Here is a 14,200-nt window from a genome sequence, read left to right on the forward strand (position 1 = left end):
ACACTGCCCAACTCCCAAGGCATTGTACTCTCCCTAACTTGTCCAACTCACCCAGAAGCTACTGCTAGGTAAGCAAGCTTTCAAATTAATCTCAGCCCAAATCTCCAATCCGAAAATTGAATTCCATCAACCTTCCAATATCTACTACTTTTCCAGAACTACAAACGACCTCAGGGAAAAGCTTCAAATATGGAGGATTCTGCTCAATCTGAAGCGTCCAAAATATACCGTGAGCAACTTGTAGTGGTAATTGTGGATTTTTTTTTTTGCTTCTCTTACTAATTAAACTCCTTCTTCTTATCCACATGTGAATTCAAAGGTTTGCTTATGGCATACGAGCGCGCTTCGAAAACTCCAGCTTATCAACGTTATTTTCGCAGCGAAGCAAAGAAAGACCTATACATAAATACGAAGGCCAAAATTATTTCCTTGAGGTTATTAGTTGAAAAGAAATTTTCTCCGAAAACTTCAGTAAAGCACCCCAGACTTCGGATCTTGCGGATGCAAGACGATGCTGTCCTTCGGAATCTCGGTACTCCTTCTATTCCACACTCAGATGCCAAAGGGCAACTCAGACCACGATGGAAGGGACCTATCCGTTGGGCCGGCCAATTTTTTGTTCCTTGCCTAAATTTTTCTTGGATGGGATTCTTATTATCTTTACTTTGGTTGTCTTTATTGTATCAGTTCAAACTCTTCTATACTGAATTTTCAAAGTAAATAAATATAATTTGAACAATCCATTGAAATTTTCTGCTCCTAAGAATGTTTCTTAAGTTTGTCAAACTCATTTCATTTTGCAATCCAATAATAGGGGTAGTAAAATGTTTTGCATAGTTGATAGATTCATAAGCATAAGTATGAATGAATTTTGGCCGTGACCTGCCTACATGACCCCAATCAAACTCACTGATAATTTGGTTTTTATGGATATATACATCAGAACTGAAAGCAGCTACTGAACAAAAGGTATTTTTAGATAAGCAAATCTTGTGCTTTTTTTGTGGAAAAAGGAATAGCATTCAGATTATTTTTTTTGTTTGAATTTTGAGAATTGAAAGAGCCGCCACATTGCAATATGAGACCAAACATTTGTATCTATATCTAGGTAAAACAGCTGCAACTACGTAAGCTGGAGTCATATTCATGAGAGTTTTGGGGAGTTATGGCGGATCGATTGTGGGCAAACTGGAACCTAATCAGAATTTGTTTCAAAGCACAGTGTCAGCCCATCTTACCTGATTCCCTGCCTCCCCAGCGGGAGTAGTAATCCATTTGTCACACTAGGGTTTAAGGGCGGCTCCGCCGCCCCGTGACCACTATTGCATATCATGTAGTTATACAATTATGTAACCAAAAACTGTCACTTTTTCCTTTATTTTTCCCTCTATTTTATGGCACAACGGCAAAGGAGATTGGCATCACACTGAGATACGGTGAATGACCTCGTCTAACAAACGCACCGGGCCAGTGACCGGTGAAAATGCGCGGATCTTGTTTGATAGACTGGTTATGGATAAGCGGCCAACAATCTTTGGCCGAATAAAGGATGAATAGAGGGGGTCAGAAGTAATGGCCCAACAAGCTACCCCTCCATTATTTCAACGCAAATGGAGGAGTTAGAAAAAGACTCGAGTTTCAGAGTGCCGTTGAATGAGAGCCACAACCTCCCAAAAATAGGATCCTCATTAGACCGCTGGAGGCGAATTTTATAGAGGGGATCAGAAAGATGCGAGGAAGGTGTTGGGCACGGAGCTTTGGTTGGGGAATAGAGATAGGTAATGTAGTTGTCTTGCGTCGGGACACGGCGTAGATTTGATAGAAGAATTGATGAGCTGACTGTTGGGGAAGCCATTGAATAGGACCGGGTGGTTGACCGAATCTTGAGGTCTTTCCAGCTGGAAAACAAGCGCCCGACGATGTCTTCGGCCAGCCAGCCTGGGGTGTCTCGGTCAGGGTTCTGGAGGAGGAGAAACTTTGTGATGGTTCGACGGCTGGCGAGGGCTTCCATGATAGGCTCCTTGAATCGGCTCAAGAAGCATACGCTGATCGCGAGGCTCTCTAGGTGGGGGCAGCAGTACAGGACCTCACAGAACACCGAGCCGCCGCCCATGCCCATCGAGCAGGGCCCGCCCCACAGGAACTGTAGCGAGCGAACGTGTGCGGCTAACCTGTGCAGACGCGGGCGACGGCCGATTGCCAATGCGCGGGCGCTCTCGACCTCGTCCTTTTCCTCCGCCATCCGGAGCTCGTCCTCTGCGGAGGGGCGAGTAAGCGTCCGAAGGAATAAACTTGCCTCCCATGGGTTGTCAAAAGCCACGTTGCTGAAGAGCGTCTCCTGGGCGCACTCTCGAAAGGTCGGGCTGACCAGCGCGAGCGACAACAAGGGATTCTTTGGGAGTTCTGCAAATGTGAGAGTGGTTCAATGTATCATATCGAAATCAGATGAAGAGATGGCGGCTGACTGTTTGGGGGCGGAGGGGGGTAGTCATGCCAATGCCGCCTCGGGAGTGCTTGGAGCGGTTCGATCTCGGTGTGGTCGAGGCTGAAGCTGCGATGGGCCTTGTTGGTGTTGGGGGGTGGGTTGGCGGGTGGCGAGGACAAGCACTGGACTATGAGCCGGACTGCCTCGGCGGGCAGGTCGCTTAGCTTGGCCATGCCGGATCGCCGCTGATGTCTTTCGGTGGGTAATTTACCTTTCGCTTGCTTGCTCACCACTCACCCCTCAGACCTTGCACTTGATTTCCTAGCTCGGCTGCGTCTTCCTAAACAGGACCGGGGTCCATGCAGACACTGTTAGCCAGGGTGCTGGTAGCTTTTATTTATTTTTGTACATACTTCGCCTCCTCTCATTGGGATAGTCCAACCATCCAGCAGCTTCCTTGCCAGCCGCGAACTCCCTTCAGAGGGTCGCCCCTTATGTGTACATCCAAGCCCTTCCAAGCCTCATTGATTTGGATCCAACAAGCCTTGCGACCGAAACAGTCGTCATCACATCGCGCTATACTTAATCAGCTGGGTATCGCATCCAGCACGCATCAACATCCTACCTAGCCTCGCCTCTACCGCCCAGACCTCCCTCCACTACTCAAAATCCACTTGCGCCTCACCCATGCAGTCCTTGGCCCTTCTCAGCGTCTGTGTGCTTCTCTTGATCCAGAGTCAAGCTGTCTATTGCCCTTTTAAATGCAACAACAATGCGGGACTGGGGTTGGTTAGTCAGCTGTCCGCAAGAAGTTTATTGAGGAGGGGGGCATTTATAGGTCTATCCCGGTATGCGGTCTGAGATTGCCGGAATTGGTGAAAATCCTCTTCAAAGGAATTGGAAAGGCCCAGGCAATCATTGTTTCCCTGGACACCGTCCAGTGTCCCAGAAATGACAAACAGACTGTCTCTAAATATTTGGGTCTCCGTTTCTGGGACCCAGTCTCAGCTTCCCGGAATTGGCGGACGTCTTCTCCGGGGTAGTGGCATAGGCGGCAGAAAGATGACATCCTGGGGAATTGGTGAACGTCCTCTTCCAAGGAATTGGCGAGGCCCAGGCAAACACTGTATCCCTCGACACGGTCCAGTGTCCCGAAAATGGTGAACAAACTCTTTGTAAATATTTGAGGTTCCAATTCCGGGACCCGGTCGCAGCTTCCCGGAAATGGCGAACGTCCTCTTCCGGGATGGTGGCATGGGGCGCAGAGACCTGATATCCTGGGATACGGTCATTTGCCGTTAAATAGTCTCAGTTTTCAGTTTCCCAGATTAGGAGATTGACCTCAGCTACAATATGGAAATGGAAGTTTGATGATTGTGCGCACACAGACAACGGAGGGGGAAGTGGTAGGATCGGAAAAAGCAAAAGGATAAGGATAATTCGTGGTCAGTTGAGCATGGGGGGAAAGGTATAAAAAGGGAGGGCGTGTGGAGTATGGGAGGTCACCGCTTGGCTCTTGCTCGGCGCCAATTGCTTAAAGAGCCAAGTGGTCCAGGGCTTTTTGTACCTGTGAAATAATTGTACAGCTGGCAGCCTGGGGAAATGCTGGCGGTTTTTTTTTCCGGTGGGCTTGTCGGTCCGCTTAATGTTAAACTGCTAATTAAGCGCTCACCGGAAAGTCGCTGTACGCCACGCGGAGCGCTCTCAGTAGGGAGGGGCGAGGAGGGGCGGCTTCGTGTAAAACCCCTGCGCCACGGGTTTCACAACCCTTTCACAGAACAACCTACCTGCACTCCGTCACCCCCCTCAACTAACCCTTCGACCCTCATGCTGAGCTAAGTAGAAAGAAGATCCCCAACCGTTGTTAACAGAACCCTCAAGACCTCTGTCGCCCCTGTTCCAGAGTCCCTGCCTCAGTGAAGACCTTTGGCTCTTACACTTCGCCGCTGGCCATGGCGAGCCTCCCGACTTGTATCAAGTTAGCAAGATGCTTATGGATTAACTCGCATTCGGTAGCAGTTTGAGCTTTGAGCTTAACAAAGCCTCGAAGTGAAAGCCCCGCGGGGTTCCTGTCTCACAGTAGAGGAGGCCGCACTTCGTGCGAGGCGCTTCGCGCCGCGCCAACGGCAAGCAAACTTGTGTAAATAGGTTTGGTTGGGTTTGTGAGTGAAAAAATCCATTGATCAATTAAAAACCATCGATAGCTGCCAAGTTTATAAAAATTATGCTTTCTAGGAAGTATAGCCCAGATGATAGCAGTGATGCTACACACATGATCCATGACTCCTGCTCCCCCAATATATCATTGCCATTTTTTTTATCTAAAAAAGTAACAAATGCGTGATGACAATCATGAAAAAAAATCAGAACAAGAATGGCAATCCATCTGTGAAACTTTCCGGGTTGAATGGAAGTTGCAGTTCCGCTGAGCCCATGGGTGCGTAGTGGGAAAGTGAGCTGCTATAAAGGGCACGCTCAAAATATTATCACGGAGGCATCCAAAGTTGTTTAAAATTGAGATCCTCCGTCAAAAAAGCGTCACACCGGATCTGTTGTGATGTCTTTTTGGTCCTTGACACGGCACTGAGACGTTCTTGTCCGACGGTTGAATCAGCAGTCTTGGAAGACCTGAAGCGACAGGAGTTGTGTCAAGTTAGGTTAAGTTAGAGTGTCAGCAATCAGGCGAGGCTTATCAACTGGTCCAATCTCTTGGCACCTGGGACTCTCCCTCCCAAGCAGTTCCTATGCCTGGAAGTGGGGTAGAGCGCAGTTGTGTTAGGATTGTTGTCCAAAATTCCCTCTCCATTTTCCACAGATCCAACTGCACCAGCATATCCAAGTCTGGTTGTATTTCCAAATGCAACTTGATGTTGATGTGATTACATAAGCTGTTGCAGCAGCAGCAACGCTGTCTTTGTGCTTCAGCAGCACCAGCAGCAAAATTACTGGCGGATTCCCAGCTCTATCCCTCTGAAAAATTGAACTTCCGCATTGAAACATAAAAAATCCAAAGCACATCCCATCCCCACCAACCACCACCATCCCGTGCCTATGGAACCCTCAGCGAAAACACGAACCGGTGGATCCACAGCTGGAGCATGTTCCTCAACCAGCGCGCCACATTCTCAGCTGACTTCAGCGAAGTCCAGCTCATCATCACTCGGGGTTGGGCCAGTTCCATCTAAGCCGAGTGAATCTTGGGAGACTGCGGTAAGCGGCATTTTCTTATTGTGGCGTTCATTGATAAGTACTAACTGGTATTTCTTGCCTTCAACAGTATGTCTTCGCCTTCATTTACAAATTCACCTCGTTGTGTCACGATCTTAAAACCGGGTTAAAGCTCCGTGCAGCTCCGGACGTCAGTTTTTCTCATCATTGCTTGCTCTGCATTCATTGTCTCTTTTTCTTCCAAATCAATGAAATAATGTTTAAATGACCCGCCACTGATTAATTTGTACTCTCTAATAATTTACAGCTTGAGCGTATACTAGAAGTAGATACCAGAACGGTCTCATCAGAACCAAGTGATGAACCAGACGCTACTTCGTCGGATGCCCGCGAAATTCTCACAGCGATTTTGACTACGTTTCACGACAACTTAAAAACAGCGAACGCTAGCTCGTGGGCGAGATGGCTGAAGACTTTTATTGAAGACCTTGTAAAGCATGAGCGCCAACAGCCGGTGTTCTCGATACTCAAGTGGAAGGAAAACTATTTAAAGACCAGAGAGAATGGATTTTGGGACCTAGATTGGCATGAGAAAGTAAGCTCGAAACCTGGACACCGTCTCAGCCCGTAATTTCTCTGGAGAGAAAATAAAAGGAATCCAAAACCTACCTTTGTTTCCGTTCAAAGAAATCATTCTAACGCCTTTTCTTGATTTGCGTTTGCTTCTCTAGGTCCACTTGCTTCGAATACTTGTCGATCATCAACTTACGTATTCCGCGAAGATCAAGTCAATTATCGATGAAAATCATGACAAATCTTCAGCCAAGCCGACCAAACAAGCTGCCGATACGAAACCCTTCCAAAATCCATTGTCGATTAAGCCACTAGGCACAGATCGCCACTCACGTTATTGGTGGCAGATTGATGGTGAGAGACGAACTATGGCTCGATCTCAGCTATTTCCTGATCTCACACTGGTTCTTTCTTTTTTTTTGAAGATTCTCCCAGGATTTACGGTTCTGGGAACCCGCATAAGCCTGATAACTACTGGATTGTCTTGTCAACCACTAAACCCGAATACGCCGAATTAACGAGCAAGCTAGATGCCAACCCTGCACTCCCACCACCACTCCAATCCTCTGATATCTCTCATGGTGCAGCTGCTACATCTACAACCAAAGAATCTTCCACCCAAAAGGTTAAGATACCTTCGATGTTTACAAACACTCGTAAAAGGACTGCTTTGCAAGATCAACACTTACAGGCTGAATGGCAGTTGAGACAGACGCTGGCCGAAGTTGCACAGGCCAACATTGAAGCAGGAGAGCAGGTGTGCCCATCTTCCAAATTCATGTAATTTACCACACAAGGATTCAAGTTGTAATTATTTCTCACGTATATTATTACTTTCAATTTTTCAGAGAGTTCAGCAGCTGATGAGAGAAGCAGAACGGTTGGAAGAACTCGAGGCGAGGAAACAGCGCAGGATAGCCTTGGCAAATGCTCCAAAGCGAGATCCGGATCTCACTCGGTCGACGCCTGGATTTGGAGTTCGTTCACGACTCAGATCACAACGTACCAAGCCAGATTACGTCGTTGACTCAGACGCATTAGATCGACAACTCGAACGCGCGATTCAACAGTATGAGAATCCAAGTGCAGGTGGATCCGACTCTGGTAGCAAAACTAAACTCTCTAAGCGCAAACGCAAAGGAAAAGCCGCCGGTGGTCGAGATAGCGATTCTGAAGACTCCGAGTATACTGGCCAAGATGCCAGCGCGGCTGGAACAAACGAAGTCGACGAGGAATTTGATGGAACTACCGAGACCGGTCGCCCATCGCGTAAACGCCTGTGTGCTTCCAAGAAAGTACCTGCTCCAGGGGAGAGGCGCAGTCTAAGGGTACGCACGAAAGTAGAGGTTGAACCGGAAGAAGAACCTAAGCCAGTGGTCATCGAGGAAGAATCACAACCTTCAGCCTCCACCTGGTCCCGTTCTAGAGCCCCAGCTTCGCCGTCGAATAGTGAAAATGTGGAAGGAGCGAGTGCGGACCCAGTCGAGTTGAATGGCAACGTCAGTGTCTGGAGTCGCGGGAAGCTGATATACGTGGCTGGAAAGAATAAATGTAACGTCTCTCCAGCGGGTCAGTAACGTGAAGGATCTATTTTAACTTTTACTCTTTAATCCTATAGATGCCTGCCAACCCATGGTATCATCAGAGATGAACAGCGCAGCCGATTCAACGACGCATTCACTTTCAGTGCTGCAGGCCCGACTAGAAGCCATGGCAGGAAATGATGACGATGATGATGAGAAGATCACTAATCTCCCGGAAAACTGCATGCAGGAGGATACAATATCAACCAATCGCAAAGCCGGGAAAGAAATTGAGCAAGGACCAACGCATGATCCATCTTTATCGAATCTATTTGAAGCAGACTCGCAAAACAACTCAATGCAAGTGGATGATGAAAAAAGCAAACCTGCTCCTGAAGATCATCCTTGTGGAAAGGCTCCGGCTCCATCACCCATCGCCGAATTATTGAATGAAAAGCATACTCGGATTCAGTCGGATCAAGACCAAGCGGCAAACCATCAAATCAACAACGCCAGTCCCACTGGGCCTATCCAGCACATCAATACTCCAGTTCTATCCAGCGTTGTTTAAACTTCTTGGGTCTGATATTAAAGCATTTGCAATCTGTCTCATTTGATCACTTTAGCCATGACATGGCTTGATAGCATAGATAAATCTCTCGTGTTTGCTGATCGTTCTTGCGTGGCAAGGCAGGATTATAGCGTATCAATTTTACTTCAATTACCATTCTATTTACTCGATTGATGTTGTTGTTACCCATATTTTGCAGATATTACAAGAAGCAGAGGTCCGATTTTTTCAGTCAACTACAACGCAGAGAAAAGGCAAAACACTCCGGCCTCCATGCAAGCCTCATTGTCTATATCACACCTATCGTTCTTATGTTCATTTTTCTACTGTTCTGCTTCATTCTACCACTTGTTCACTGAAAGAAGGAAACAATACATATATTATGTTGCTAGGGAGAATCATGTTAATTTGTCACTCCAGGCAAGCAAATACATACCATTATGTCCATGGTTTCGAAGAGAAAATATGTGATTGGCTTTTGAGAGGGAAGACCCGAGCTTAACAAAGCCTCTCCGATCCGAAGGAGAGCTACGCTCCCCCGAGGAGGGTACGCTTGTGTTAAGTTCGGGGAAGACCCCCAGTTAACAAGAGGCAAAATCTGGTACTACAAAAAGGTATCCACCATATCCTTGCGGTAGCTGATACGCCTCGAACACACAGAGTTATTTGTAGGCAAACTCAAGGCTTGGTTAACTTGAACCTGCGTCAAAAAAAGAGTAATCGAGACGAAGTTAAGCCCTCAGCTCTGGTAATCAGAGGAAGTTGTGGCATGTGTAGCTTAGTGGACTTCAGCTTCAACGGTACCAAATTGTGAACGTAGCAACCCCTCACCATTCAAACGCTATCTTGGGATTTGTCAGATGACCATTATTTCTGCTTCAAGACCGCAAGGTCTGATCGCATCCTTTTTGGGTACATTGAGAAGACCCATCATAAAAAAAAGATGTAGTGAAAAGAAGAAATATGATGACTTCCTTGCATCAAATTCTCATTATGATTTTCAATCTTACGCAACGATGTAGCAGGGGTTGTCAATAAAAGATACTTCAAACAAAATGGATTTTGTGGAAAATACGGCATGCTTTCCAAAGGAGAGGGTGAAAAACAGATGGACCAGCATTTAATTGACAGAGTGGATCGATAGTTTTCGATCTTCACCACCGGAGCCCAATAAGTTACCATCAGAATTCCATCCAACGGCGAGGATTTTCTGGTTCGATAATTTTTGGTTTGGATTGGAAGTGGATTGCTTTGAAGTTTGGCTGGGATTTGAAATAGTGTAAAGAGATTGTTTGGTCGAACGAGTGTCCCAGATCTTACATGTACCATCGTACGATCCGGACAAAATTTGGAGTGAATTTGCTCGTGATGGGTTAGACGAAACTGTCGATACTGGTGCTGAATGTCCATGTAATACCAATGAAATATTTTGAGTCGCTACCGTTTAAAACACACACGCCCATAGAGGGAGCAGCAGAAATGAAACGAAAAATGTCAGCGAAGTGATCACTTGAGTGCTAATATGCTTGGTGTCCTGAATAGGCAATTTGCACTTTACCATCTCGGCAATCCCAAAAGCAAATTGTTCTGTCCATACACCCGGTAACAAGCAGACCTTCCCGACCTTGACATTCGTCAATATCCAGCAAACACTTCTCCGGTCCAGCCAACTTGGACCATTCTTCCAATCCAGTTTCTAGATCAAATCGTTTCACAGTGTGATCGTGGGAAGCAGTAAAGACCTTGTTGGAATCGGACTTTGAGAATATCGCTCGAGATATCTTGGACTGGTGGGCACTGACGACTTGAACCGGCTGCTTGGATATCACGGAAGATCCAGATGATTTGAGATTTTGATTCTTTTTTCGCCGTTTCAAGTTGCGAGGGTCTTCGTTTGGAAATTCAGCATTCTCAGGTTCGGTTTGACGGTCCCCGATCGAAGAGGACAGATCCCAGAGTGCCAGCACCCCCTCCCAGTCACCTGTGAGTAACTGACCAGCGGACTGATCATGCTCGCATGATTGAATTGTACTGACGGGCGACTTGTGAAGTGGTAAGACATGGGTGTTTTTGTAAGAATAGCTTTGCTCGAGTTGCAGCAGATTTGTTTCGGACGAAGAAATTTCCCAGATTTTGACGACTCGATCTAGTCCCCCACTGGCAATTCGACTTGGTCCCGAAGAGTCTTTAGTAGGACCGTTAATCCAGCTGACCGATAGGACCGGCTGTTCATGACCTGATATCGTTAGTACCGGCTTTGTAGAGTCAGAGGCCGAGAACAATCGGAGATTTGAGTCGTACGAAGCAGTTAAAAATGTCCTGTTTCCCCAAGAGAATACGATAAGAGAATGAATCAGAAACTACCAAAGTAAGTTCAATTTCTAATCAATTCTATTGCTGACCCTTGCTTGGAAATAGATAAATCCGAAATCCAATCATCGTGTTCTAAACTCTGGATAAATTTGGGCGGCAGGACGCTCTCGAGATATTCAATTTCAAGGACTGATTCAGTTGATAGACCACGAGAGTCTATGAAGCTTTTCACAGACGTCCTGAGAAGTTGATCGTTGACCACGAAATCAAACGGTACGGGTTGATCTGTGAGGAAATGTCATACAATAGAAACACTCAGCGGGTCAATTTTATCAGGACCGTCTTGGAGTAAAGTTTTTGACTGACCAAGTTGAAGCACTTTGTTGATCAGTTGACTAAGTTGAAACCTTTTCCAATCAGAGGGAACCAAGTACTTGGCATTGGGTATTGAGTATCGAATCGACTTGGTTGTCAATCTGACAGTGATCATCGTTTGCTGCTTCTGCGCAGTAGTAGATGTTATGCTCTCTGATTGGATGGCAGTTAAAGCCATGTTGTCCGTTGAGGTTGGTTTTGAGGTTTCGCTGGGTTTTTCTTGCTGGTCAGTTTACCTGCTATCTCTGGGGGAACTGTACCGGGGGTTAAGAATTATTGAGCCGATGAATATGCATTATGCATGAATGTTTCTTTACTATGCATACCATACCGCAGCGGCGATAGGACCCAGGAAAGCCCCCAAGGAACACAGTACAGCAATGTCAGAAAAGCTTGCCTAATTTTGTGGCTGAAATGACTTCTGCATTTCAGCCACAGGCCTGTACAGCTTCACTGTACAGGCAGAGAAAACCCGTTCGGGCAGCTGGTTTCGCTTGACATGGGTGCCGGGCCGGGCGAGGGGCGAGGGGGGCAGGGGCGGCGAAGGGCCGGATCGCAGTGAAATTGCTCCAGGAATCCAATGGTGGGGCCCTCAAGGCCCCAAAGTGGAAAACAAAGAAACTGGGTTTTTTCTTCTGATGGCATTCCTGACGTACAGGAGCCATACAGGCTTTGAGGCTGAAATCAGCGGTCCGAAAGCTGGCCGCAAGCTTTTCTGACATTGCTGTAACCAAAAGTCCTAGATTTTTCGGAAATTTGTACATTTTATGAGCTCCTTCGTACATATCTTGTGTGTAGACTCAGGGCTGAGTCAAGAAATTCATCAATTTTTGTGAGTACCTTTTAAAAAACCTGGACAGTTGACTGCTGCTCGCAAGGTCCCAGCCTCCTGCGGGCCTTGCAGCATTTGGCTGGTCGCAAAGCGACCCCGACCGGAGGGGGGGACTTTTACATATGCTAAAACACCCTTCTTGCATGAGTGTTTTCCAAGGTTTTGGTGGGAGCACCCTTGCATTCATCACCACTCCTTCACTTAGAGATGGCCATTAGCACCCGCTGGCGGGTACCTGCCACTCTTTAGCAGGTAGCTATCTGCCCCTACAGGCAACCATGGCAGGTGCAAAGCTACATGCTTGACTTTTTACCAAAATTGAACACCTCAAGCCTGCTGGCTGGCACTTCCCAGGGCATAAAGGACTTGCTGAATAGTGGCAGGTACCCGCCAGCGGGTGCCAATGACCATCTCTACCTTCACTACTGCATAAATTATTTCTAGGTTTTAGCACATTATACATCTACATGTTCTCATCTTTTTGGTTTTTGTTTAATGCGGAAGTTTGACTTCTACTATTGAAAAAAAATGAAATTCATGATTTCAAACTTTGATTCCCTGGCACTGAAAAAATAGCAGGGGGAAACCCTAGCTTAACAAAGCCTCTCGAGCGGAGGGTCCGGGGGACCCCGCCCGGAGGGCTCTCCGCAGGAGAGGCTTATGAGTTATGTCTTGATTTAAGCAGGAGCAGAAAGGATCTGCTACACTAAAAATCCCAACCAATATAGAAAAACTGAATACACAGAGTTTTAGGTTCTGTTCTTGCAAGGAATTTGAGCCACTCATTTATCTTGTAGCCAGAAAAACTACTCCTGGAGTCCCAAACAAGTGGAGCCTCATTTGGAAGACTTGTGCATTTTTGATCTTTTGAAAAGGTCAACAGATTGGGATAGAAAAAATCTGAGTAGACCAAATTGTAGAGAAAGAAAAGTAGCATAGGGTACAGATAGGGCATATTGGTGGAGAGGCTGGGGGAGGAGCTATAAAAATTTTAAAAACCTCTCAGCCAAATGAACTTTCTGCTCCCGCGTAAAATTTGGGATAATGCGCAAGTCCCTCCCTGCGGGAGGGGCGGCTTCGCCGCCAGCCACAGCGCTCCCACCAGGGGGGACTTGTGTTAAGTTAGGGGGAAACCAGGTTGCCAAAATTGGTCAGCACCAGGGATCAAACTCAACCCACAAATGATCCGCACATGTGCAACAGCACTACCCCACTGCACCATGAAGGCTTGGGCAGAACCCCTCTTGTGAAATAATTTAAACCCCCAGCCCACAGCTTTTGAGTGGTTAATTTGTAGGGCTTTGGCCTTGGCCCAGCTGATGCTCAGCTTTGGCCATGGTCCAGCTGATGCTCAGCTTTGGCCATGGTCCAGCTGATGCTCATCTTTGGCCCCTTACTGATCATCAGCTGGCACAGCTGTCAGCCATCTGCTAGTTCAGACAGCACAGCAACTGACAATCCCGCTCCAATTAGTGGTCCAAATACATAGTCTCCTCGCAAGGGAGAACACTGAAAGCAAGTGACATTTACAGGAAATGGATCAAATAAGCATATAAGTTATAACAGAACATATAGTACAAGTAAGAGGAATTCCACCAAGGATTCCTCAGATTAGAATATACCACACCCACATTGATTTTAGTTTTGGCCAACTTGAATATTGTGATTGGTGCTTTTATCTATCTCTTTTTCTTTTATCTTGTTTCCTTAAATCTTTGACCTCCCCCACTTGAACTTACTGGTAAACAGTGTGGTAAGATCAATCAACATGTTACTTTATTAAATTAGTCTTATATTACATATTGTGTTTTGAATAATGCTTGGATCTTTCCTCAAATTTTCTGGTTTTGTTATGTAGTAAATTTATTTTAAACTTCACACCAAACTGTAAAAGCCAGACCCAACTTTAAACAAAACCTTGAAATTGACTTCCGCCCGAGATGTCTTTGTGTCACGACCCAGCGCTTGGTCGGCCTCTCCCTGCCCAGCCCATACTGGCAGAGGGCAACAGCCAATGATCATGGCCTGGGGTTGGTAGGGTAAAGAAGATGCTCTGGTTCTTTGGTATTTCTCTAGCCCGACTCCTTCACCCCCTACTGGAGGAAATTGGCTCCGGGGGTGGATTTAGCCTTGGGCCTCACCTGACATCTGTCAAGATGCACCATGTGGAAAGGATATCAAAAATATGGAGTTGAGCTCGGTCAACAAAACCAGAAAATTTGACAAATCATCCAAGCTTTATTCAAAACACAATACTACATATAAGTTACGGACTTACTTCGTGCACTGCAGAAAAATCTTTGCACACTGTGCAGTGCACAACTTTCCAAACACTTCGCGCACTGCGGGTGAAGGAATCAACATTTTCAAGATTTTTTTGACAAATCAATAGAAAATCTTTTGATTGTCCTCTGTGCATT

General features: G+C 46.4%; 3 protein-coding genes across 3 annotated transcripts; 1 reads left to right on the forward strand and 2 right to left on the reverse strand.

The window, feature by feature from the left end:
• Positions 1-1,721: 1,721 nt before the first annotated feature.
• On the reverse strand, positions 1,722-2,658 carry PtA15_3A629 (uncharacterized protein; the record flags this gene model as incomplete). The annotated part of the gene is made up of 3 exons (XM_053167615.1): positions 1,722-1,791; positions 1,878-2,403; positions 2,466-2,658. The coding sequence occupies 3 exons, from the start codon at positions 2,656-2,658 to the stop codon at positions 1,722-1,724; spliced, it is 789 nt and encodes a 262-aa protein (XP_053018815.1).
• A 2,818-nt stretch (positions 2,659-5,476) lies between these two features.
• On the forward strand, positions 5,477-8,260 carry PtA15_3A630 (uncharacterized protein; the record flags this gene model as incomplete). The annotated part of the gene is made up of 7 exons (XM_053167617.1): positions 5,477-5,635; positions 5,703-5,783; positions 5,901-6,188; positions 6,325-6,520; positions 6,592-6,923; positions 7,015-7,717; positions 7,785-8,260. The coding sequence occupies 7 exons, from the start codon at positions 5,477-5,479 to the stop codon at positions 8,258-8,260; spliced, it is 2,235 nt and encodes a 744-aa protein (XP_053018816.1).
• Positions 8,261-9,777: 1,517 nt separating this feature from the next.
• PtA15_3A631 (uncharacterized protein) lies at positions 9,778-11,126 on the reverse strand (the record flags this gene model as incomplete). Its single annotated transcript, XM_053167618.1, has 3 exons — positions 9,778-10,579; positions 10,663-10,858; positions 10,940-11,126. The coding sequence occupies 3 exons, from the start codon at positions 11,124-11,126 to the stop codon at positions 9,778-9,780; spliced, it is 1,185 nt and encodes a 394-aa protein (XP_053018817.1).
• Positions 11,127-14,200: the final 3,074 nt, after the last annotated feature.

Source organism: Puccinia triticina, chromosome 3A, assembly GCF_026914185.1.
Source record: "Puccinia triticina chromosome 3A, complete sequence".
Lineage (NCBI taxonomy): Eukaryota > Fungi > Basidiomycota > Pucciniomycetes > Pucciniales > Pucciniaceae > Puccinia > Puccinia triticina.